General features: G+C 46.7%; 2 protein-coding genes across 9 annotated transcripts in view; one reads left to right on the forward strand and one right to left on the reverse strand.

The window, feature by feature from the left end:
* Nucleotides 1-27,732, reverse strand: part of LOC142483530 (uncharacterized) — a 202,883-nt gene that overhangs the window by 107,081 nt on the left and 68,070 nt on the right. The window lies entirely within an intron of this gene.
* The window catches only part of LOC142483531 (uncharacterized), a 165,720-nt gene continuing 148,576 nt past the window's right edge, over nucleotides 10,589-27,732 (forward strand). Inside the window, exons 1-3 of one of the 7 annotated variants that reach the window (XM_075583541.1) lie at nucleotides 10,589-10,812; nucleotides 25,995-27,059; nucleotides 27,114-27,221. In XM_075583541.1, the coding sequence (XP_075439656.1) occupies nucleotides 10,746-10,812; nucleotides 25,995-27,059; nucleotides 27,114-27,221 (1,240 nt within the window). In that variant the 5' untranslated portion in view covers nucleotides 10,589-10,745. Of the gene's footprint in view, nucleotides 10,813-25,994; nucleotides 27,222-27,732 lie in introns of all 7 variants that reach the window. The other 6 variants (XM_075583543.1, XM_075583544.1, XM_075583545.1 and 3 more) reach the window with 6 other exon arrangements.

Genomic DNA, 27,732 nt, shown 5'->3' on the forward strand with positions numbered 1-27,732 from the left:
TGTACAGAACACATAGGGTGCCGCTCATTAAACTGTACAGAACTTATAGGGTGCCGCTCATTAAACTGTACAGAACTTATAGGGTGCCGCTCATTAATCTGTACAGAACTCATAGGGTGCTGCTCATTAACCTGTACAGAACTCATAGGGTGCTGCCCATTAAACTGTACAGAACTCATAGGGTGCTGCTCATTAACCTGTACAGAACTCAAAGGGTGCCGCACATTATACAGAACTCATAGGGTGCCGCTCATTAATCTGTACAGAACTCATAGGGTGCCGCTCATTAAACTGTACAGAACACATAGGGTGCCGCTCATTATACTGTACAGAACTCATAGGGTGCCGCTCATTATACAGAACTCATAGGGTGCCGCTCATTAAACTGTACAGAACACATAGGGTGCCGCTCATTATACAGAACTCATAGGGTGCCGCTCATTAAACTGTACAGAACTCATAGGGTGCTGCTCATTAACCTGTACAGAACTCATAGGGTGCCGCACATTATACAGAACTCATAGGGTGCCGCTCATTAATCTGTACAGAACTCATAGGGTGCCGCTCATTAAACTGTACAGAACACATAGGGTGCCGCTCATTATACTGTACAGAACTCATAGGGTGCCGCTCATTATACTGTACAGAACTCATAGGGTGCCGCTCATTATACTGTACAGAACTCATAGGGTGCCGCTCATTATACAGAACTCATAGGGTGCCGCTCATTAAACTGTACAGAACACATAGGGTGCCGCTCATTATACAGAACTCATAGGGTGCCGCTCATTAAACTGTACAGAACTCATAGGGTGCCGCTCATTAAACTGTACAGAACTCATAGGGTGCTGCTCATTAATCTGTACAGAACTCATAGGGTGCCGCTCATTAACTGTACAGTACTCATAGGGTGCCGCTCATTAAACTGTAAAGAACTCATAGGGTGCTGCTCATTATACAGAACTCATAGGGTCCGCTCATTAAACTGTACAGAACTCATAGGGTGCCGCTCATTATACAGAACTCATAGGGTGACGCTCATTAAACTGTACAGAACTCATAGGGTGCCGCTCATTAAACTGTACAGAACTCATAGGGTGCTGCTCATTAATCTGTACAGAACTCATAGGGTGCCGCTCATTAACTGTACAGTACTCATAGGGTGCCGCTCATTAAACTGTAAAGAACTCATAGGGTGCTGCTCATTATACAGAACTCATAGGGTCCGCTCATTAAACTGTACAGAACTCATAGGGTGCCGCTCATTAAACTGTACAGAACTCATAGGGTGCTGCTCATTAATCTGTACAGAACTCATAGGGTGCCGCTCATTAAATGTACAGTACTCATAGGGTGCCGCTCATTAAACTGTAAAGAACTCATAGGGTGCCGCTCATTATACAGAACTCATAGGGTCCGCTCATTAAACTGTACAGAACTCATAGGGTGCCGCACATTAAACTGTACAGAACTCATAGGGTGCCGCTCATTAATCTGTACAGATCTCATAGGGTGCCGCTCATTAAACTGTACAGAACTCATAGGGTGCCGCTCATTAAACTGTACAGAACTCATAGGGTGCCGCTCATTAATCTGTACAGAACTCATAGGGTGCCGCTCATTAATCTGTACAGAACTCATAGGGTGCCGCTCATTATACAGAACTCATAGGGTGCTGCTCATTAATCTGTACAGAACTCATAGGGTGCCGCTCATTATACAGAACTCATAGGGTGCTGCTCATTAATCTGTACAGAACTCATAGGGTGCCGCTCATTATACAGAACTCATAGGGTGCTGCTCATTAACTGTACAGAACTCATAGGGTGCCGCTCATTAAACTGTACAGAACTCATAGGGTGCCGCTCATTAAACTGTACAGAACTCATAGGGTGCCGCTCATTAAACTGTACAGAACTCATAGGGTGCCGCTCATTATACTGTACAGAACTCATAGGGTGCCGCTCATTAAACTGTACAGAACACATAGGGTGCCGCTCATTAAACTGTACAGAACTCATAGGGTGACGCTCATTAAACTGTACAGAACTCATAGGGTGCCGCTCATTAAACTGTACAGAACTCATAGGGTGCTGCTCATTAATCTGTACAGAACTCATAGGGTGCCGCTCATTAACTGTACAGTACTCATAGGGTGCCGCTCATTAAACTGTAAAGAACTCATAGGGTGCTGCTCATTATACAGAACTCATAGGGTCCGCTCATTAAACTGTACAGAACTCATAGGGTGCCGCTCATTAAACTGTACAGAACTCATAGGGTGCTGCTCATTAATCTGTACAGAACTCATAGGGTGCCGCTCATTAAATGTACAGTACTCATAGGGTGCCGCTCATTAAACTGTAAAGAACTCATAGGGTGCCGCTCATTATACAGAACTCATAGGGTCCGCTCATTAAACTGTACAGAACTCATAGGGTGCCGCACATTAAACTGTACAGAACTCATAGGGTGCCGCTCATTAAACTGTACAGAACTCATAGGGTGCCGCTCATTAATCTGTACAGAACTCATAGGGTGCCGCTCATTAATCTGTACAGAACTCATAGGGTGCCGCTCATTATACAGAACTCATAGGGTGCTGCTCATTAATCTGTACAGAACTCATAGGGTGCCGCTCATTATACAGAACTCATAGGGTGCTGCTCATTAATCTGTACAGAACTCATAGGGTGCCGCTCATTATACAGAACTCATAGGGTGCTGCTCATTAACTGTACAGAACTCATAGGGTGCCGCTCATTAAACTGTACAGAACTCATAGGGTGCCGCTCATTAAACTGTACAGAACTCATAGGGTGCCGCTCATTAAACTGTACAGAACTCATAGGGTGCCGCTCATTATACTGTACAGAACTCATAGGGTGCCGCTCATTAAACTGTACAGAACACATAGGGTGCCGCTCATTAAACTGTACAGAACTCATAGGGTGCCGCTCATTAAACTGTACAGAACACATAGGGTGCCGCTCATTAAACTGTACAGAACTCATAGGGTGCCGCTCATTAAACTGTACAGAACACATAAGGTGCCGCTCATTAAACTGTACAGAACTCATAGGGTGCCGCTCATTAAACTGTACAGAACACATAGGGTGCCGCTCATTATACTGTACAGAACTCATAGGGTGCCGCTCATTATACAGAACTCATAGGGTGCGCTCATTAAACTGTACAGAACACATAGGGTGCCGCTCATTATACAGAACTCATAGGGTGCCGCTCATTAAACTGTACAGAACTCATAGGGTGCTGCTCATTAACCTGTACAGAACTCATAGGGTGCCGCACATTATACAGAACTCATAGGGTGCCGCTCATTAATCTGTACAGAACTCATAGGGTGCCGCTCATTAAACTGTACAGAACACATAGGGTGCCGCTCATTATACTGTACAGAACTCATAGGGTGCCGCTCATTATACTGTACAGAACTCATAGGGTGCCGCTCATTATACTGTACAGAACTCATAGGGTGCCGCTCATTATACAGAACTCATAGGGTGCCGCTCATTAAACTGTACAGAACACATAGGGTGCCGCTCATTATACAGAACTCATAGGGTGCCGCTCATTAAACTGTACAGAACTCATAGGGTGCCGCTCATTAAACTGTACAGAACTCATAGGGTGCTGCTCATTAATCTGTACAGAACTCATAGGGTGCCGCTCATTAACTGTACAGTACTCATAGGGTGCCGCTCATTAAACTGTAAAGAACTCATAGGGTGCTGCTCATTATACAGAACTCATAGGGTCCGCTCATTAAACTGTACAGAACTCATAGGGTGCCGCTCATTATACAGAACTCATAGGGTGACGCTCATTAAACTGTACAGAACTCATAGGGTGCCGCTCATTAAACTGTACAGAACTCATAGGGGGCTGCTCATTAATCTGTACAGAACTCATAGGGTGCCGCTCATTAACTGTACAGTACTCATAGGGTGCCGCTCATTAAACTGTAAAGAACTCATAGGGTGCTGCTCATTATACAGAACTCATAGGGTCCGCTCATTAAACTGTACAGAACTCATAGGGTGCCGCTCATTAAACTGTACAGAACTCATAGGGTGCTGCTCATTAATCTGTACAGAACTCATAGGGTGCCGCTCATTAAATGTACAGTACTCATAGGGTGCCGCTCATTAAACTGTAAAGAACTCATAGGGTGCCGCTCATTATACAGAACTCATAGGGTCCGCTCATTAAACTGTACAGAACTCATAGGGTGCCGCTCATTAAACTGTACAGAACTCATAGGGTGCCGCTCATTAATCTGTACAGATCTCATAGGGTGCCGCTCATTAAACTGTACAGAACTCATAGGGTGCCGCTCATTAAACTGTACAGAACTCATAGGGTGCCGCTCATTAATCTGTACAGAACTCATAGGGTGCCGCTCATTAATCTGTACAGAACTCATAGGGTGCCGCTCATTATACAGAACTCATAGGGTGCTGCTCATTAATCTGTACAGAACTCATAGGGTGCCGCTCATTATACAGAACTCATAGGGTGCTGCTCATTAATCTGTACAGAACTCATAGGGTGCCGCTCATTATACAGAACTCATAGGGTGCTGCTCATTAACTGTACAGAACTCATAGGGTGCCGCTCATTAAACTGTACAGAACTCATAGGGTGCCGCTCATTAAACTGTACAGAACTCATAGGGTGCCGCTCATTAAACTGTACAGAACTCATAGGGTGCCGCTCATTATACTGTACAGAACTCATAGGGTGCCGCTCATTAAACTGTACAGAACACATAGGGTGCCGCTCATTAAACTGTACAGAACTCAGAGGGTGCCGCTCATTAAACTGTACAGAACACATAGGGTGCCGCTCATTAAACTGTACAGAACTCATAGGGTGCCGCTCATTAAACTGTACAGAACACATAGGGTGCCGCTCATTAAACTGTACAGAACTCATAGGGTGCCGCTCATTAAACTGTACAGAACTCATAGGGTGCCGCTCCTTATACAGAACTCATAGGGTGCCGCTCATTATACAGAACTCATATTAAACTGTAAAGAACTCATAGGGTGCCGCTCATTATACAGAACTCATAGGGTGCCGCTCATTATACAGAACTCATAGGGTGCCGCTCATTATACTGTACAGAACTCATAGGGTGCCGCTCATTAAACTGTACAGAACTCATAGGGTGCCGCTCATTAAACTGTACAGAACTCATAGGGTGCCGCTCATTATACTGTACAGAACTCATAGGGTGCCGCTCATTATACAGAACTCATAGGGTGCCGCTCATTAATCTGTACAGAACTCATAGGGTGCCGCTCATTAATCTGTACAGAACTCATAGGGTGCCGCTCATTAAACTGTACAGAACTCATAGGGTGCCGCTCATTATACAGAACTCATAGGGTGCCGCTCATTATACTGTACAGAACTCATAGGGTGCCGCTCATTAAACTGTACAGAACACATAGGGTGCCGCTCATTAAACTGTACAGAACTCAGAGGGTGCCGCTCATTAAACTGTACAGAACACATAGGGTGCCGCTCATTAAACTGTACAGAACTCATAGGGTGCCGCTCATTAAACTGTACAGAACACATAGGGTGCCGCTCATTAAACTGTACAGAACTCATAGGGTGCCGCTCATTAAACTGTACAGAACTCATAGGGTGCCGCTCCTTATACAGAACTCATAGGGTGCCGCTCATTATACAGAACTCATATTAAACTGTAAAGAACTCATAGGGTGCCGCTCATTATACAGAACTCATAGGGTGCCGCTCATTATACAGAACTCATAGGGTGCCGCTCATTAAACTGTACAGAACTCATAGGGTGCCGCTCATTAAACTGTACAGAACTCATAGGGTGCCGCTCATTAAACTGTACAGAACTCATAGGGTGCCGCTCATTATACTGTACAGAACTCATAGGGTGCCGCTCATTATACAGAACTCATAGGGTGCCGCTCATTAATCTGTACAGAACTCATAGGGTGCCGCTCATTAATCTGTACAGAACTCATAGGGTGCCGCTCATTAAACTGTACAGAACTCATAGGGTGCCGCTCATTATACAGAACTCATAGGGTGCCGCTCATTAAACTGTACAGAACTCATAGGGTGCCGCTCATTAATCTGTACAGAACTCATAGGGTGCCGCTCATTAATCTGTACAGAACTCATAGGGTGCCGCTCATTAAACTGTACAGAACTCATAGGGTGCCGCTCATTATACAGAACTCATAGGGTGCCGCTCATTAATCTGTACAGAACTCATAGGGTGCCGCTCATTAATCTGTACAGAACTCATAGGGTGCCGCTCATTATACAGAACTCATAGGATGCCGCTCAATATACTGTACAGAACTCATAGGGTGCCGCTCATTATACAGAACTCATAGGGTGCCGCTCAATATACTGTACAGAACTCATAGGGTGCCGCTCATTAAACTGTACAGAACTCATAGGGTGCCGCTCATTATACTGTACAGAACTCATAGGGTGCCGCTCATTATACTGTACAGAACTCATAGGGTGCCGCTCATTAAACTGTACAGAACTCATAGGGTGCCGCTCATTAAACTGTACAGAACACCTAGGGTGCCGCTCATTATACTGTACAGAACTCATAGGGTGCTGCTCATTAAACTGTACAGAACTCATAGGGTGCCGCTCATTATACTGTACAGAACTCATAGGGTGCCGCTCATTATACTGTACAGAACTCATAGGGTGCTGCTCATTATACTGTACAGTACTCATAGGGTGCCGCTCATTATACTGTACAGAACTCATAGGGTGCTGCTCATTAAACTGTACAGAACTCATAGGGTGCCGCTCATTAAACTGTACAGAACTCATAGGGTGCTGCTCATTAAACAGAACTCATAGGGTGCCGCTCATTAATCTGTACAGAACTCATAGGGTGCCGCTCATTAAACTGTACAGAACTCATAGGGTGCCGCTCATTAAACTGTACAGAACTCATAGGGTGCCGCTCATTAATCTGTACAGAACTCATAGGGTGCCGCTCATTATACTGTACAGAACTCATAGGGTGCTGCTCATTATACTGTACAGAACTCATAGGGTGCCGCTCATTATACAGAACTCATAGGGTGCCGCTCATTATACTGTACAGAACTCATAGGGTGCCGCTCATTAATCTGTACAGAACTCATAGGGTGCCGCTCATTATACTGTACAGAACTCATAGGGTGCTGCTCATTATACTGTACAGAACTCATAGGGTGCCACTCATTATACTGTACAGAACTCATAGGGTGCTGCTCATTATACTCTACAGAACTCATAGGGTGCCGCTCATTATACTGTACAGAACTCATAGGGTGCCGCTCATTAAACTGTACAGAACTCATAGGGTGTCGCTCATTAAACTGTACAGAACTCATAGGGTGCCGCTCATTATACTGTACAGAAATCATAGGGTGCCGCTCATTAAACTGTACAGAACTCATAGGGTGTCGCTCATTAAACTGTACAGAACTCATAGGGTGCCGCTCATTAAACTGTACAGAACACATAGGGTGCCGCTCATTAAACTGTACAGAACTCATAGGGTGCCGCTCATTATACAGAACTCATAGGGTGCCGCTCATTAACTGTACAGAAGTCATAGGGTGCCGCTCATTAAACTGTACAGAACTCATAGGGTGCCGCTCATTATACTGTACAGAACTCATAGGGTGCCGCTCATTATACTGTACAGAACTCATAGGGTGCCGCTCATTAAACTGTACAGAACTCATAGGGTGCCGCTCATTAAACTGTACAGAACACATAGGGTGCCGCTCATTAAACTGTACAGAACACATAGGGTGCCGCTCATTAAACTGCCACAAAGACATTTTCATGGGAATCCGGCAATTCTGCATGAAATGTCTCTCACTGTATTTATCACATTACCCAGATCTTACATTCCCACACTGGGCTGGTTTCTGTGTCACATTTCGGAGCCTTCGCCTTGGGAAGCACAACGCTCGGACTATCTCCTAATTAGTTTATATTCTGCGTGTTAGACGCACAGAGTGTGCTCTGAGAGGGCGATGTTCATTCTTTTTTAAGAGCATTTGGCTATCATATGTTATAGCTGTTCCCAGGACAGACCTATAGGCGCAGCTATTTCTGAGCCTGGTGGTCTGGTATCACTGTGTATGTGTATATAGTGACTGTATTCGGACAGACCTATAGGCGCAGCTATTTCTAAGCCTGGTGGTCTGGTATCACTGTGTACGTGTATATAGTGACTGTATTCGGACAGACCTATAGGCGCAGCTATTTCTGAGCCTGGTGGTCTGGTATCACTGTGTACGTGTATATAGTGACTGTATTCGGACAGACCTATAGGCGCAGCTATTTCTGAGCCTGGTGGTCTGGTATCACTGTGTACTGTACGTGTATATAGTGACTGTATTCGGACAGACCTATAGGCGCAGCTATTTCTGAGCCTGGTGGTCTGGTATCACTGTGTACGTGTATATAGTGACTGTATTCGGACAGACCTATAGGCGCAGCTATTTCTGAGCCTGGTGGTCTGGTATCACTGTGTACGTGTATATAGTGACTGTATTCGGACAGACCTATAGGCGCAGCTATTTCTGAGCCTGGTGGTCTGGTATCACTGTGTACGTGTAAATAGTGACTGTATTCGGACAGACCTATAGGCGCAGCTATTTCTGAGCCTGGTGGTCTGGTATCACTGTGTACGTGTATATAGTGACTGTATTCGGACAGACCTATAGGCGCAGCTATTTCTGAGCCTGGTGGTCTGGTATCACTGTGTATGTGTATATAGTGACTGTATTCGGACAGACCTATAGGCGCAGCTATTTCTGAGCCTGGTGGTCTGGTATCACTGTGTACGTGTATATAGTGACTGTATTCGGACAGACCTATAGGTGCAGCTATTTCTGAGCCTGGTGGTCTGGTATCACTGTGTACGTGTATATAGTGACTGTATTCGGACAGACCTATAGGCGCAGCTATTTCTGAGCCTGGTGGTCTGGTATCACTGTGTACGTGTATATAGTGACTGTATTCGGACAGACCTATAGGCGCAGCTATTTCTGAGCCTGGTGGTCTGGTATCACTGTGTATGTGTATATAGTGACTGTATTCGGACAGACCTATAGGCGCAGCTATTTCTGAGCCTGGTGGTCTGGTATCACTGTGTACGTGTATATAGTGACTGTATTCGGACAGACCTATAGGTGCAGCTATTTCTGAGCCTGGTGGTCTGGTATCACTGTGTACGTGTATATAGTGACTGTATTCGGACAGACCTATAGGCGCAGCTATTTCTGAGCCCGGTGGTCTGGTATCACTGTGTATGTGTATATAGTGACTGTATTCGGACAGACCTATAGGCGCAGCTATTTCTGAGCCTGGTGGTCTGGTATCACTGTGTACGTGTGTATAGTGACTGTATTCGGACAGACCTATAGGCGCAGCTATTTCTGAGCCCGGTGGTCTGGTATCACTGTGTATGTGTATATAGTGACTGTATTCGGACAGACCTATAGGCGCAGCTATTTCTGAGCCCGGTGGTCTGGTATCACTGTGTATGTGTATATAGTGACTGTATTCGGACAGACCTATAGGCGCAGCTATTTCTGAGCCCGGTGGTCTGGTATCACTGTGTACGTGTATATAGTGACTGTATTCGGACAGACCTATAGGCGCAGCTATTTCTGAGCCTGGTGGTCTGGTATCACTGTGTACGTGTATATAGTGACTGTATTCGGACAGACCTATAGGCGCAGCTATTTCTGAGCCTGGTGGTCTGGTATCACTGTGTATGTGTATATAGTGACTGTATTCGGACAGACCTATAGGCGCAGCTATTTCTGAGCCCGGTGGTCTGGTATCACTGTGTATGTGTATATAGTGACTGTATTCGGACAGACCTATAGGCGCAGCTATTTCTGAGCCCGGTGGTCTGGTATCACTGTGTATGTGTATATAGTGACTGTATTCGGACAGACCTATAGGCGCAGCTATTTCTGAGCCTGGTGGTCTGGTATCACTGTGTATGTGTATATAGTGACAGTATTCACAATACTCCATTTTCAGGCGACGCCATTGATACACAGAGCTCTTTACCCTCTTACCAAACCAACTCTCTCACCTACTTAGGAATAGTTGTCGGACGACCTAGAATTGTATTTAATAGTTATTACCACGGTTAGTATAATCATATAACCGTGGACATAAATAGTAATTAATAGCTATTTCATTATATACACTGTCGTCTTTGACAATAAGCACATAGACACCTCCCTCATTTTTAATTTGTTTTAATCATTTGGTTCATTGTATATTTTGCTGCAATAAATATATTTTAAGTGTAGGGTGCTCTCTAGTGCGACACTCTAGGGAGCTTTCTTTCTTTTCTTTGTTCATCACATTGATGCTGTTTTATCACAAGTTTCCCAGTCTGAGAATCGGCTTCCTTGGCATCTAAACTATTGGTATAAGTTTATTAAACATATTAGCACAGAGACAGTAACCTGGAACTATTGGTATAAGTTTATTAAACATATTAGCACAGAGACAGTAACGTGGGACGTGTCCCTCTGCCAGCATTAGGGAAGTATCCCATGCTGAGAGTCCCATGTGTGGGATAAATACCCTGTGAGGGACACACAGCTTATCACAGCTACACACAAAGCCCAGAGCCTGTGTCCCTGCATCTCCTGAGCCTCGGACCAGCCATGAGAATCCTCTTCCCGCTGCTGCTTGTTCTCTGTGCTGTATCCTCCTGGGTACCCAGCTGTGAGGGTAAGTGATCCTGTCCCGGTATACACGTACATAACACCTCTCCTATGCTGGGACTTCTGGCTCTATCCCTCCTTATACACAGTGTCTCCTGTATAGGGAGCTGGGAGATGTGAGCTGTTAGGTTTCCTGCTATAAGCCTGTGCGATCAGTCAGTCTAGCTTTGCTGCTCCACAAATTCTTCCAGCTGCAAAACAAGAGCACCTATACATGTCTTACACATTATACATACACAGGCACCTATACACATCTTACACAGGCACCTATACACATCTTGCACATTATACATACACAGGCACCTATACACATTATACATACACAGGCACCTATACACATTATTTTAATTAGTTCATCAATAAATAGTAAATTTTAATTTAACTTAGGGTGTTCTCTCCAGTGCGACACAATAGGGAGTTTTCTTTCTTTTGTTCATCATAGTACACAGGCACCTATACACAACTTACACATTATACATACACAGGCACCTATACACATCTTACAAAGTATACATACACAGGTACCTATACACATCTTACACATTATACATACACAGGCACCTATACACATCTTACACATTATATAAACACAGGCACCTATACACATCTTACACATTACACGTACACAGGCACCTATACACATCTTACACATTACACGTACACAGGCACCTATACACATCTTACACATTATACATACTCAGGCATCTATACACGTCTTACACATTATACATACACAGGCACGTATATACACGTCTTACACATTATACATACACAGGCACCTATACACGTCCTACACATTATATATACACAGGCACCTATACACATCTTACACATTACACATACACAGGCACCTATACACGTCTTACACACACACAGCACACAGCACCTATACACACATACACACGTCTTACAAATTATACATACACAGGCATCTATACACATCTTACACATTATATAAACACAGGCACCTATACACGTCTTACACATTATACATACACAGGTACCTGAGGGGGAGAAAAGAGACATGGGGGGGGGGGGGGGGGAGAAAGGAGACATATGGGGGGGGGAGAAAAGAGACATATGGGGGGGGAGAAAAGAGACATATGGGGGGGGAGAAAAAAGACATGGGGGGGAGAAAAGAGACATGAGGGGGAGAAAAGAGACATGGGGGGGAGAAAAGAGACATGGGGGGGAGAAAAGAGACATGGGGGGGAGAAAAGAGACATGGGGGGAGAAAAGAGACATGGGGGGGAGAAAAGAGACATGGGGGGGGGAGAAAAGAGACATGGGGGGGGAGAAAAGAGACATGGGGGGGGGGGAGAAAAGAGCGTGACCTGAGGGGGGGGGGGGGGAAGTCACGTGTAGGGGGGAGAAAAGGGAGACAGCGATCTGAGGGGGAGAAATGACAGAGAGCCACCTGGGGAGAAAAGAGAGAGAGACCTGAGGGAGGGGAGAGCGATTTGTGTGCAGGATGTCTCTCTGTATTAGTGTCCCTGTGTGCAGGATGTCTCTCTGTATTAGTGTCCCTGTGTGCAGGATGTGTCTCTGTATTAGTGTGCCTGTGTGCAGGATGTCTCTCTGTATTAGTGTCCCTGTGTGCAGGATGTCTCTCTGTATTAGTGTCCCTGTGTGCAGGATGTGTCTCTGTATTAGTGTGCCTGTGTGCAGGATGTCTCTCTGTATTAGTGTCCCTGTGTGCAGGATGTCTCTCTGTATTAGTGTCCCTGTGTGCAGGATGTCTCTCTGTATTAGTGACCCTGTGTGCAGGATGTCTCTCTGTATTAGTTTCCCTGTGTGCAGGATGTCTCTGTATTAGTGTCCCTGTGTGCAGGATGTGTCTCTGTATTAGTGACCCTGTGTGCAGGATGTCTCTGTATTAGTGACCCTGTGTGCAGGATGTCTCTGTATTAGTGTCCCTGTGTGCAGGATGTGTCTCTGTATTAGTGTCCCTGTGTGCAGGATGTCTCCCTGTATCAGTGACCCTGTGTGCAGGATGTCTCTCTGTATTAGTGACCCTGTGTGCAGGATGTCTCTGTATTAGTGTCCCTGTGTGCAGGATGTCTCTGTATTAGTGACCCTGTGTGCAGGATGTCTCTCTGTATTAGTGACCCTGTGTGCAGGATGTCTCTGTATTAGTGACCCTGTGTGCAGGATGTCTCTCTGTATTAGTGACCCTGTGTGCAGGATGTGTATCTGTATTAGTGTCCCTGTGTGCAGGATGTATCTGTATTAGTGACCCTGTGTGCAGGATGTCTCTGTATTAGTGACCCTGTGTGCAGGATGTCTCTCTGTATTAGTGTCCCTGTGTGCAGGATGTGTCTCTGTATTAGTGACCCTGTGTGCAGGATGTCTCTCTGTATTAGTGACCCTGTGTGCAGGATGTATCTCTGTATTAGTGACCCTGTGTGCAGGATGTCTCTCTGTATTAGTGACCCTGTGTGCAGGATGTATCTCTGTATTAGTGACCCTGTGTGCAGGATGTCTCTCTGTATTAGTGACCCTGTGTGCAGTATGTCTCTGTATTAGTCCCTGTGTGCAGGATGTCTCTCTGTATTAGTGACCCTGTGTGCAGGATGTATCTCTGTATTAGTGACCCTGTGTGCAGGATGTCTCTCTGTATTAGTGACCCTGTGTGCAGGATGTCTCTCTGTATTAGTGACCCTGTGTGCAGGATATGTCTCTGTATTAGTGACCCTGTGTGAAGGATGTCTCTCTGTATTAGTCCACGTGTGCAGGATGTCTCTCTGTATTTGATCCTGTGTGCAGGATGTCTCTCTGTATTAGTGACCCTGTGTGCAGGGTGTCTCTCTGTATTAGTGACCCTGTGTGCAGGATGTGTCTCTGTATTAGTGTCCCTGTGTGCAGGATGTATCTCTGTATTAGTGACCCTGTGTGCAGGATGTCTCTCTGTATTAGTGTCCCTGTGTGCAGGATGTCTCTCTGTATTAGTGACCCTGTGTGCAGGATGTGTCTCTGTATTAGTGACCCTGTGTGCAGGATGTGTCTCTGTATTAGTGTCCCTGTGTGCAGGATGTCTCTCTGTGTTAGTGTCCCTGTGTGCAGGATGTGTCTCTGTATTAGTCCCTGTGTGCAGGATGTGTCTCTGTATTAGTCCCTGTGTGCAGGATGTCTCTCTGTATTAGTGACCCTGTGTGCAGGATGTCTCTCTGTATAAGTGACCCTGTGTGCAGGATGTCTCTCTGTATTAGTCCCTGTGTGCAGGATGTCTCTCTGTATTAGTGACCCTGTGTGCAGGATGCGTCTCTATATTAGTGACCCTGTGTGCAGGATGTGTCTCTGTAGTAGTCCCTGTGTGCAGGATGTCTCTGTATTAGTCCCTGTGTGCAGGATGTATCTCTGTATTAGTGACCCTGTGTGCAGGATGTGTCTCTGTATTAGTGTCCCTGTGTGCAGGATGTCTCTGTATTAGTGTCCCTGTGTGCAGGATGTCTCTGTATTAGTGACCCCGTGTGCAGGATGTCTCTCTGTATTAGTGACCCTGTGTGCAGGATGTGTCTCTGTATTAGTGACCCTGTGTGCAGGATGTCTCTCTGTATTAGTGACCCTGTGTGCAGGATATCTCTCTGTATTAGTGATCCTGTATGCAGGATGTCTCTGTATTAGTGTCCCTGTGTGCAGGATGTCTCTCTGTATTAGTGACCCTGTGTGCAGGATGTCTCTCTGTATTAGTGTGCCTGTGTGCAGGATGTCTCTCTGTATTAGTGTGCCTGTGTGCAGGATGTCTCTCTGTATTAGTGTGCCTGTGTGCAGGATGTCTCTCTGTATTAGTGTACCTGTGTGCAGGATGTGTCTCTGTATTAGTGACCCTGTGTGCAGGATGTGTCTCTGTATTATTGACCCTGTGTGCAGGATGTCTCTCTGTATTAGTGTCCCTGTGTGCAGGATGTCTCTCTGTATTAGTCCCTGTGTGCAGGATGTCTCTGTATTAATCCCTGTGTGCAGGATGTCTCTGTATTAGTGCCCCTGTGTGCAGGATGTCTCTTTGTATTAGTGACCCTGTGTGCAGGATGTCTCTTTGTATTAGTGACCCTGTGTGCAGGATGTCTCTCTGTATTAGTGACCCTGTGTGCAGGATGTCTCTCTGTATTAGACCCTGTGTGCAGGATGTCTCTCTGTATTAGTGTCCCTGTGTGCAGGATGTCTCTCTGTATTAGTGACCCTGTGTGCAGGATGTCTCTCTGTATTAGTGACCCTGTGTGCAGGATGTGTCTCTGTATTAGTGACCCAATGTGCAGGATGTCTCTCTGTATTAGTGTCCCTGTGTGCAGGATGTCTCTCTGTATTAGTGACCCTGTGTGCAGGATGTGTCTCTGTATTAGTGACCCTGTGTGCAGGATGTGTCTCTGTATTAGTGACCCTGTGTGCAGGATGTCTCTCTGTATTAGTGACCCTGTGTGCAGGATGTCTCTCTGTATTAGTGACCCTGTGTGCAGGATGTATCTCTGTATTAGTGACCCTGTGTGCAGGATGTCTCTCTGTATTAGTGTCCCTGTGTGCAGGATGTCTCTCTGTATTAGTGACCCTGTGTGCAGGATGTATCTCTATGTATTAGTGACCCTGTGTGCAGGATGTCTCTCTGTATTAGTGACCTCGTGTGCAGGATGTCTCTGTATTAGTGACCCTGTGTGCAGGATGTCTCTCTGTATTAGTGACCCTGTGTGCAGGATGTCTCTCTGTATTAGTGACCATGTGTGCAGGATGTCTCTCTGTATTAGTGACCCTGTGTGCAGGATGTCTCTCTGTATTAGTGACCCTGTGTGCAGGATGTGTCTCTGTATTAGTGTCCCTGTGTGCAGGATGTCTCTCTGTATTAGTGACCATGTGTGCAGGATGTCTCTCTGTATTAGTGACCCTGTGTGCAGGATGTCTCTCTGTATTAGTGACCCTGTGTGCAGGATGTCTCTCTGTATTAGTGACCCTGTGTGCAGGATGTCTCTCTGTATTAGTGACCCTGTGTGCAGGACGTCTCTCTGTATTAGTGACCCTGTGTGCAGGATGTCTCTGTATTAGTGTCCCTGTGTGCAGGATGTATCTCTGTATTAGTGACCCTGTGTGCAGGATGTCTCTGTATTAGTGACCCTGTGTGCAGGATGTCTCTCTGTATTAGTGACACTGTGTGCAGGATGTCTCTGTATTAGTGACCCTGTGTGCAGGATGTCTCTCTGTATTAGTGTCCCTGTGTGCAGGATGTCTCTCTGTATTAGTGACCCTGTGTGCAGGATGTCTCTCTGTATTAGTGACCCTGTGTGCAGGATGTCTCTCTGTATTAGTGACCCTGTGTGCAGGATGTCTCTGTATTAGTGACCCTGTGTGCAGGATGTCTCTGTATTAGTGACCCTGTGTGCAGGATGTCTCTCTGTATTAGTGACCCTGTGTGCAGGATGTCTCTCTGTATTAGTGACCCTGTGTGCAGGATGTCTCTCTGTATTAGTGACCCTGTGTGCAGGATGTCTCTCTGTATTAGTGTCCCTGTGTGCAGGATGTCTCTGTATTAGTGACCCTGTGTGCAGGATGTCTCTGTATTAGTGGCCCTGTGTGCAGGATGTATCTCTGTATTAGTGACCGTGTGTGCAGGACGTCTCTCTGTATTAGTGACCCTGTGTGCAGGATGTCTCTCTGTATTAGTGACCCTGTGTGCAGGATGTGTCTCTGTATTAGTGACCCTGTGAGCAGGATGTCTCTCTGTATTAGTGACCCTGTGTGCAAGATGTCTCTGTATTAGTGACCCTGTGTGCAGGATGTCTCTGTATTAGTGACCCTGTGTGCAGGATGTCTCTGTATTAGTGTCCCTGTGTGCAGGATGTCTCTGTATTAGTGACTCTGTGTGCAGGATGTATCTCTGTATTAGTGACCGTGTGTGCAGGACGTCTCTCTGTATTAGTTACCCTGTGTGCAGGATGTCTCTCTGTATTAGTGACCCTGTGTGCAGGATGTCTCTCTGTATTAGTGACCCTGTGTGCAGTATGTCTCTCTGTATTAGTGTCCCTGTGTGCAGGATCTCTCTGTATTAGTGACCCTGTGTGCAGGATGTCCCTCTGTATTAGTGACCCCGTGTGCAGGATGTCTCTCTGTATTAGTGACCCTGTGTGCAGGATGTCTCTCTGTATTAGTGACCCTGTGTGCAGGATGTCTCTCTGTATTAGTGACCCTGTGTGCAGGATGTGTCTCTGTATTAGTGACCCTGTATGCAGGATGTCTCTGTATTAGTGACCCTGTGTGCAGGATGTCTCTCTGTATTAGTGACCCTGTATGCAGGATGTATCTCTGTACTAGTGACCCTGTGTGCAGGATGTCTCTGTATTAGTGACCCTGTGTGCAGGATGTCTCTCTGTATTAGTGACCCTGTGTGCAGGATGTCTCTCTGTATTAGTGACCCTGTGTGCAGGATGTCTCTCTGTATTAGTGACCCTGTGTGCAGGATGTCTCTGTATTAGTGACCCTCTGTGCAGGACGTGTCTCTGTATTAGTGACCCTGTGTGCAGGATGTCTCTATTAGTGACCCTGTGTGCAGGATGTCTCTGTATTAGTGACCCTGTGTGCATGATGTCTCTGTATTAGTGACCCTGTGTGCAGGATGTCTCTCTGTATTAGTGACCCTGTGTGCAGGATGTCTCTCTGTATTAGTGACCCTGTGTGCAGGATGTCTCTCTGTATTAGTGTCCCTGTGTGCAGGATGTCTCTCTGTATTAGTGTCCCTGTGTGCAGGATGTCTCTCTGTATTAGTGACCCTGTGTGCAGGATGTCTCTCTGTATTAGTGACCCTGTGTGCAGGATGTCTCTCTGTATTAGTGACCCTGTGTGCAGGACGTCTCTCTGTATTAGTGTCCCTGTGTGCAGGACGTCTCTCTGTATTAGTGACCCTGTGTGCAGGACGTCTCTCTGTATTAGTGACCCTGTGTGCAGGACGTCTCTCTGTATTAGTGACCCTGTGTGCAGGATGTGTCTCTGTATTAGTGACCCTGTGAGCAGGATGTCTCTCTGTATTAGTGACCCTGTGTGCAAGATGTCTCTGTATTAGTGACACTGTGTGCAGGATGTATCTCTGTATTAGTGACCCTTTGTGCAGGATGTCTCTGTATTAGTGACCCTGTGTGCAGGATGTCTCTGTATTAGTGACCCTGTGTGCAGGATGTCTCTCTGTATTAGTGACCCTGTGTGCAGGATGTCTCTGTATTAGTGACCCTGTGTGCAGGATGTCTCTCTGTATTAGTGTCCCTGTGTGCGGGATGTCTCTCTGTATTAGTGACCCTGTGTGCAGGATGTCTCTGTATTAGTGACCCTGTGTGCAGGATGTGTCTCTGTATTAGTGACCCTGTGTGCAGGATGTGTCTCTGTATTAGTGACCCTGTGTGCAGGATGTGTCTCTGTATTAGTGACTTTTATTGCGCCTGTTTCTTTAACACAAGAAAATCATCCAAACATATACAAATAAGGGGTCAAACAAAGCTTCTGTTCCACTTGGGAGTATTTCTAGTGAAACCTATGCAGTCCACAACTCCCTTTGGATTAGCATGTCTCCCAGCCCCAAACATATATCTTGATATATGCAGATATACAAAAAGTCTTATAAAGGAAAGTCTTATCTGTTTCTTGTAGTTGAAGGGGAAGTCTTCTCTGTTCCTGGGTTGCTGCCTTTTCCTCAGGCTATATCAGCATTCAGGTTTAGAGGTGCTTTCCCCTGTGTCTTGCTGTCAGCATGCAGGATCAAGACATCTGTTCCTATGGTCAGTCCCACAATATGTGAGACTCAGGAAATCTCACTTCCTGTCTCAAAGGCAGGCTTTTCTAACAAACCTAATCAGCCAGGTGGTGTTGGTTAATTGACTACCAGCAGTTAACCACCACACTGCTGGATTAGAGGCACATTTCCTGAACAGGGATAAATCCCCTGTTACAGTGACCCTGTGTGCAGGATGTCTCTCTGTATTAGTGACGCTGTGTGCAGGATGTGTCTCTGTATTAGTGACCCTGTGTGCAGGACGTCTCTCTGTATTAGTGACCCTGTGTGCAGAATGTCTCTCTGTATTAGTGACCCTGTGTGCAGGATGTGTCTCTGTATTAGTGACCCTGTGAGCAGGATGTCTCTGTATTAGTGACCCTGTGTGCAGGACATCTCTCTGTATTAGTGACCCTGTGTGCAGGACGTCTCTCTGTATTAGTGACCCTGTGTGCAGGATGTGTCTCTGTATTAGTGACCCTGTGTGCAGGACATCTCTCTGTATTAGTGACCCTGTGTGCAGGATGTCTCTGTATTAGTGACCCTGTGTGCAGGATGTCTCTCTGTATTAGTGACCCTGTGTGCAGGATGTCTCCCTGTATTAGTGACCCTGTGTGCAGGATGTCTCTGTATTAGTGACCCTGTGTGCAGGATGTCTCTGTATTAGTGTCCCTGTGTGCATGATGTCTCTGTATTAGTGTCCCTGTGTGCAGGATGTATCTCTGTATTAGTGACCCTGTGTGCAGGATGTCTCTGTATTAGTGACCCTGTGTGCAGGACATCTCTCTGTATTAGTGACCATGTGTGCAGGATGTGTCTGTATTAGTGACCCTGTGTGCAGGATGTCTCTCTGTATTAGTGACCCTGTGTGCAGGATGTCTCCCTGTATTAGTGACCCTGTGTGCAGGATGTCTCTCTGTATTAGTGACCCTGTGTGCAGGATGTCTCTGTATTAGTGTCCCTGTGTGCATGATGTCTCTGTATTAGTGTCCCTGTGTGCAGGATGTATCTCTGTATTAGTGACCCTGTGTGCAGGATGTCTCTGTATTAGTGACCCTGTGTGCAGGACATCTCTCTGTATTAGTGACCCTGTGTGCAGGATGTGTCTCTGTATTAGTGACCCTGTGTGCAGGATGTCTCTCTGTATTAGTGTCCCTGTATGCAGGATGTCTCTGTATTAGTGACCCTGTGTGCAGGATGTCTCTCTGTATTAGTGACCCTGTGTGCAGGATGTCTATCTGTATTAGTGACCCTGTGTGCAGGATGTCTCTCTGTATTAGTGACCCTGTGTGCAGGATGTCTTTCTGTATTAGTGACCCTGTGTGCAGGATGTCTCTCTGTATTAGTGACCCTGTGTGCAGGATGTCTCTGTATTAGTGTCCCTGTGTGCATGATGTCTCTGTATTAGTGTCCCTGTGTGCAGGATGTATCTCTGTATTAGTGACCCTGTGTGCAGGATGTCTCTGTATTAGTGACCCTGTGTGCAGGACATCTCTCTGTATTAGTGACCCTGTGTGCAGGATGTGTCTCTGTATTAGTGACCCTGTGTGCAGGATGTCTCTCTGTATTAGTGTCCCTGTATGCAGGATGTCTCTGTATTAGTGACCCTGTGTGCAGGATGTCTATCTGTATTAGTGACCCTGTGTGCAGGATGTCTCTCTGTATTAGTGACCCTGTGTGCAGGATGTCTTTCTGTATTAGTGACCCTGTGTGCAGGATGTCTCTCTGTATTAGTGACCCTGTGTGCAGGATGTGTCTCTGTATTAGTGACCCTGTGTGCAAGATGTCTCTGTATTAGTGACACTGTGTGCAGGATGTATCTCTGTATTAGTGACCCTGTGTGCAGGATGTCTCTGTATTAGTGACCCTGTGTGCAGGATGTGTCTCTGTATTAGTGACCCTGTGTGCAGGATGTGTCTCTGTATTAGTGACCCTGTGTGCAGGATGTGTCTCTGTATTAGTGACTTTTATTGCACCTGTTTCTTTAACACAAGAAAATCATCCAAACATATACAAATAAGGGGTCAAACAAAGCTTCTGTTCCACTTGGGAGTATTTCTAGTGAAACCTATGCAGTCCACAACTCCCTTTGGATTAGCATATATCTTGATATATGCAGATATACAAAAAGTCTTATAAAGGAAAGTCTTATCTGTTTCTTGTAGTTGAAGGGGAAGTCTTCTCTGTTCCTGGGTTGCTGCCTTTTCCTCAGGCTATATCAGCATTCAGGTTTAGAGGTGCTTTCCCCTGTGTCTTGCTGTCAGCATGCAGGATCAAGACATCTGTTCCTATGGTCAGTCCCACAATATGTGAGACTCAGGAAATCTCACTTCCTGTCTCAAAGGCAGGCTTTTCTAACAAACCTAATCAGCCAGGTGGTGTTGGTTAATTGACTACCAGCAGTTAACCACCACACTGCTGGATTAGAGGCACATTTCCTGAACAGGGATAAATCCCCTGTTACAGTGACCCTGTGTGCAGGATGTCTCTCTGTATTAGTGACCCCGTGTGCAGGATGTCTCTCTGTATTAATGACCCTGTGTGCAGGATGTATCTCTGTATTAGACCCTGTGTGCAGGATGTCTCTGTATTAGTATCCCTGTGTGCAGGATGTCTCTCTGTATTAGTGACCCTGTGAGCAGGATGTATCTCTGTATGTGTCCCTGTGTGCAGGATGTCTCTGTATTAGTATCCCTGTGTGCAGGATGTCTCTGTATTAGTATCCCTGTGTGCAGGATGTCTCTCTGTATTAGTTTCCCTGTGTGCAGGATGTCTCTGTATTAGTGACCCTGTGTGCAGGATGTTTCTGTATTAGTGTCCCTGTGTGCAGGATGTCTCTGTATTAGTGACTCTGTGTGCAGGATGTATCTCTGTATTAGTGACCGTGTGTGCAGGACGTCTCTCTGTATTAGTTACCCTGTGTGCAGGATGTCTCTCTGTATTAGTGACCCTGTGTGCAGGATGTCTCTCTGTATTAGTGACCCTGTGTGCAGTATGTCTCTCTGTATTAGTGTCCCTGTGTGCAGGATCTCTCTGTATTAGTGACCCTGTGTGCAGGATGTCTCTCTGTATTAGTGACCCTGTATGCAGGATGTATCTCTGTACTAGTGACCCTGTGTGCAGGATGTCTCTGTATTAGTGACCCTGTGTGCAGGATGTCTCTCTGTATTAGTGACCCTGTGTGCAGGATGTCTCTCTGTATTAGTGACCCTGTGTGCAGGATGTCTCTCTGTATTAGTGACCCTGTGTGCAGGATGTCTCTGTATTAGTGACCCTCTGTGCAGGACGTGTCTCTGTATTAGTGACCCTGTGTGCAGGATGTCTCTATTAGTGACCCTGTGTGCAGGATGTCTCTGTATTAGTGACCCTGTGTGCATGATGTCTCTGTATTAGTGACCCTGTGTGCAGGATGTCTCTCTGTATTAGTGACCCTGTGTGCAGGATGTCTCTCTGTATTAGTGACCCTGTGTGCAGGATGTCTCTCTGTATTAGTGTCCCTGTGTGCAGGATGTCTCTCTGTATTAGTGTCCCTGTGTGCAGGATGTCTCTCTGTATTAGTGACCCTGTGTGCAGGATGTCTCTCTGTATTAGTGACCCTGTGTGCAGGATGTCTCTCTGTATTAGTGACCCTGTGTGCAGGACGTCTCTCTGTATTAGTGTCCCTGTGTGCAGGACGTCTCTCTGTATTAGTGACCCTGTGTGCAGGACGTCTCTCTGTATTAGTGACCCTGTGTGCAGGACGTCTCTCTGTATTAGTGACCCTGTGTGCAGGATGTGTCTCTGTATTAGTGACCCTGTGAGCAGGATGTCTCTCTGTATTAGTGACCCTGTGTGCAAGATGTCTCTGTATTAGTGACACTGTGTGCAGGATGTATCTCTGTATTAGTGACCCTTTGTGCAGGATGTCTCTGTATTAGTGACCCTGTGTGCAGGATGTCTCTGTATTAGTGACCCTGTGTGCAGGATGTCTCTCTGTATTAGTGACCCTGTGTGCAGGATGTCTCTGTATTAGTGACCCTGTGTGCAGGATGTCTCTCTGTATTAGTGTCCCTGTGTGCGGGATGTCTCTCTGTATTAGTGACCCTGTGTGCAGGATGTCTCTGTATTAGTGACCCTGTGTGCAGGATGTGTCTCTGTATTAGTGACCCTGTGTGCAGGATGTGTCTCTGTATTAGTGACCCTGTGTGCAGGATGTGTCTCTGTATTAGTGACTTTTATTGCGCCTGTTTCTTTAACACAAGAAAATCATCCAAACATATACAAATAAGGGGTCAAACAAAGCTTCTGTTCCACTTGGGAGTATTTCTAGTGAAACCTATGCAGTCCATAACTCCCTTTGGATTAGCATGTCTCCCAGCCCCAAACATATATCTTGATATATGCAGATATACAAAAAGTCTTATAAAGGAAAGTCTTATCTGTTTCTTGTAGTTGAAGGGGAAGTCTTCTCTGTTCCTGGGTTGCTGCCTTTTCCTCAGGCTATATCAGCATTCAGGTTTAGAGGTGCTTTCCCCTGTGTCTTGCTGTCAGCATGCAGGATCAAGACATCTGTTCCTATGGTCAGTCCCACAATATGTGAGACTCAGGAAATCTCACTTCCTGTCTCAAAGGCAGGCTTTTCTAACAAACCTAATCAGCCAGGTGGTGTTGGTTAATTGACTACCAGCAGTTAACCACCACACTGCTGGATTAGAGGCACATTTCCTGAACAGGGATAAATCCCCTGTTACAGTGACCCTGTGTGCAGGATGTCTCTCTGTATTAGTGACGCTGTGTGCAGGATGTGTCTCTGTATTAGTGACCCTGTGTGCAGGACGTCTCTCTGTATTAGTGACCCTGTGTGCAGAATGTCTCTCTGTATTAGTGACCCTGTGTGCAGGATGTGTCTCTGTATTAGTGACCCTGTGAGCAGGATGTCTCTGTATTAGTGACCCTGTGTGCAGGACATCTCTCTGTATTAGTGACCCTGTGTGCAGGACGTCTCTCTGTATTAGTGACCCTGTGTGCAGGATGTGTCTCTGTATTAGTGACCCTGTGTGCAGGACATCTCTCTGTATTAGTGACCCTGTGTGCAGGATGTCTCTGTATTAGTGACCCTGTGTGCAGGATGTCTCTCTGTATTAGTGACCCTGTGTGCAGGATGTCTCCCTGTATTAGTGACCCTGTGTGCAGGATGTCTCTGTATTAGTGACCCTGTGTGCAGGATGTCTCTGTATTAGTGTCCCTGTGTGCATGATGTCTCTGTATTAGTGTCCCTGTGTGCAGGATGTATCTCTGTATTAGTGACCCTGTGTGCAGGATGTCTCTGTATTAGTGACCCTGTGTGCAGGACATCTCTCTGTATTAGTGACCATGTGTGCAGGATGTGTCTGTATTAGTGACCCTGTGTGCAGGATGTCTCTCTGTATTAGTGACCCTGTGTGCAGGATGTCTCCCTGTATTAGTGACCCTGTGTGCAGGATGTCTCTCTGTATTAGTGACCCTGTGTGCAGGATGTCTCTGTATTAGTGTCCCTGTGTGCATGATGTCTCTGTATTAGTGTCCCTGTGTGCAGGATGTATCTCTGTATTAGTGACCCTGTGTGCAGGATGTCTCTGTATTAGTGACCCTGTGTGCAGGACATCTCTCTGTATTAGTGACCCTGTGTGCAGGATGTGTCTCTGTATTAGTGACCCTGTGTGCAGGATGTCTCTCTGTATTAGTGTCCCTGTATGCAGGATGTCTCTGTATTAGTGACCCTGTGTGCAGGATGTCTCTCTGTATTAGTGACCCTGTGTGCAGGATGTCTATCTGTATTAGTGACCCTGTGTGCAGGATGTCTCTCTGTATTAGTGACCCTGTGTGCAGGATGTCTTTCTGTATTAGTGACCCTGTGTGCAGGATGTCTCTCTGTATTAGTGACCCTGTGTGCAGGATGTCTCTGTATTAGTGTCCCTGTGTGCATGATGTCTCTGTATTAGTGTCCCTGTGTGCAGGATGTATCTCTGTATTAGTGACCCTGTGTGCAGGATGTCTCTGTATTAGTGACCCTGTGTGCAGGACATCTCTCTGTATTAGTGACCCTGTGTGCAGGATGTGTCTCTGTATTAGTGACCCTGTGTGCAGGATGTCTCTCTGTATTAGTGTCCCTGTATGCAGGATGTCTCTGTATTAGTGACCCTGTGTGCAGGATGTCTATCTGTATTAGTGACCCTGTGTGCAGGATGTCTCTCTGTATTAGTGACCCTGTGTGCAGGATGTCTTTCTGTATTAGTGACCCTGTGTGCAGGATGTCTCTCTGTATTAGTGACCCTGTGTGCAGGATGTGTCTCTGTATTAGTGACCCTGTGTGCAAGATGTCTCTGTATTAGTGACACTGTGTGCAGGATGTATCTCTGTATTAGTGACCCTGTGTGCAGGATGTCTCTGTATTAGTGACCCTGTGTGCAGGATGTGTCTCTGTATTAGTGACCCTGTGTGCAGGATGTGTCTCTGTATTAGTGACTTTTATTGCACCTGTTTCTTTAACACAAGAAAATCATCCAAACATATACAAATAAGGGGTCAAACAAAGCTTCTGTTCCACTTGGGAGTATTTCTAGTGAAACCTATGCAGTCCACAACTCCCTTTGGATTAGCATATATCTTGATATATGCAGATATACAAAAAGTCTTATAAAGGAAAGTCTTATCTGTTTCTTGTAGTTGAAGGGGAAGTCTTCTCTGTTCCTGGGTTGCTGCCTTTTCCTCAGGCTATATCAGCATTCAGGTTTAGAGGTGCTTTCCCCTGTGTCTTGCTGTCAGCATGCAGGATCAAGACATCTGTTCCTATGGTCAGTCCCACAATATGTGAGACTCAGGAAATCTCACTTCCTGTCTCAAAGGCAGGCTTTTCTAACAAACCTAATCAGCCAGGTGGTGTTGGTTAATTGACTACCAGCAGTTAACCACCACACTGCTGGATTAGAGGCACATTTCCTGAACAGGGATAAATCCCCTGTTACAGTGACCCTGTGTGCAGGATGTCTCTCTGTATTAGTGACCCCGTGTGCAGGATGTCTCTCTGTATTAATGACCCTGTGTGCAGGATGTATCTCTGTATTAGACCCTGTGTGCAGGATGTCTCTGTATTAGTATCCCTGTGTGCAGGATGTCTCTCTGTATTAGTGACCCTGTGAGCAGGATGTATCTCTGTATGTGTCCCTGTGTGCAGGATGTCTCTGTATTAGTATCCCTGTGTGCAGGATGTCTCTGTATTAGTATCCCTGTGTGCAGGATGTCTCTCTGTATTAGTGACCCTGTGTGCAGGATGTCTCTGTATTAGCGTCCCTGTGTGCAGGATGTCTCTCTGTATTAGTGACCCTGTGTGCAGGATGTCTCTGTATGTGTCCCTGCGCTCTCTCACAGGCTGGGAAGACTGCAGGAAGTTAGGGAAATTGTGCCGTACAAACCCTGTCTCTTTATGATTACAGGATTACAGAGGCGCGAGGCGCCGGTACCCGGATTATCCCCTTTCCGAGTAGTCCGGGACGTACAGAAGCGAGAGAGACCGCCCGGATTTTCACCTTTCCGAGTAGACCGGGACGTACAGAAGCGCGAGAGACCGCCCGGATTCTCACCTTTCCGAGTAGTCCGGGACGTACAGAAGCGCGAGAGACCGCCTGGATTCTCACCTTTCCGAGTAGACCGGGACATAGAGAAGCGCGAGAGACCACCCGGATTCTCACCTTTCCGAGTAGACCGGGACATACAGAAGCGCGAGAGACCGCCCGGATTCTCACCTTTCCGAGTAGACCGGGACTTAGAGAAGCGCGAGAGACCGCCCGGATTCTCACCTTTCCGAGTAGACCGGGACGTACAGAAGCGCGAGAGACCGCCCGGATTCTCACCTTTCCGAGTAGTCCGGGACGTACAGAAGCGCGAGAGACCGCCTGGATTCTCACCTTTCCGAGTAGACCGGGACATAGAGAAGCGCGAGAGACCACCCGGATTCTCACCTTTCCGAGTAGACCGGGACATACAGAAGCGCGAGAGACCGCCCGGATTCTCACCTTTCCGAGTAGACCGGGACTTAGAGAAGCGCGAGAGACCGCCCGGATTCTCACCTTTCCGAGTAGACCGGGACATAGAGAAGCGCGAGAGACCGCCGGGATTCTCACCTTTCCGAGTAGACCGGGACGTACAGAGGCGCGAGAGACCGCCCGGATTCTCACCTTTCCGAGTAGACCGGGACATAGAGAAGCGCGAGAGACCGCCGGGATTCTCACCTTTCCGAGTAGACCGTGACATAGAGAAGCGCGAGAGACCGCCCGGATTCTCACCTTTCCGAGTAGACCGTGACATAGAGAAGCGCGAGAGACCGCCCGGATTCTCACCTTTCCGAGTAGACCGGGACTTACAGAAGCGCGAGAGACCGCCCGGATTCTCACCTTTCCGAGTAGACCGGGACTTACAGAAGCGCGAGAGACCGCCCGGATTCTCACCTTTCCGAGTAGACCGGGACTTACAGAGGCGCGAGAGACCGCCCGGATTCTCACCTTTCCGAGTAGACCGGGACTTACAGAGGCGCGAGAGACCGCCCGGATTTACACCTTTCCGAGTAGACCGTGACATGGAGAAGCGTGAGAGACCGCCCGGATTCTCACCTTTCCGAGTAGACCGTGACATGGAGAAGCGCGAGAGACCGCCCGGATTCTCACCTTTCCGAGTAGACCGGGACATGGAGAAGCGCTAGAGACCGCCCGGATTTACACCTTTCCGAGTAGACCGTGACATGGAGAAGCGTGAGAGACCGCCCGGATTTACACCTTTCCGAGTAGACCGTGACATGGAGAAGCGCGAGAGACCGCCCGGATTTACACCTCTCCGAGTAGTCCGTGCTGAATAATCTAAACAATAAATGTCACATACATGATGTATCGGGCTCACACGCCAACCCGGCTGCCGATCATCCCTACATAGAGCATCAATAAAGCATGTAACATGTTCTAATGTCTCCTGTGTTCTGATCCGCAGTCCCAGCATGTCTTACACATTATACATACACATGCACCTATACATTATACAAACACAGACACCTATACACATTACACAGGCACCTACTGTATACACGTGTTACACATTATACATACACAGGCACCTATACACATCTAACACATACATACACAGGCACCTATACACGTCTTACACATTATACATACACAGGCACCT

This window comes from Ascaphus truei, unplaced genomic scaffold (assembly GCF_040206685.1).
Source record: "Ascaphus truei isolate aAscTru1 unplaced genomic scaffold, aAscTru1.hap1 HAP1_SCAFFOLD_334, whole genome shotgun sequence".
Classification (NCBI taxonomy): Eukaryota; Metazoa; Chordata; class Amphibia; order Anura; family Ascaphidae; genus Ascaphus; species Ascaphus truei.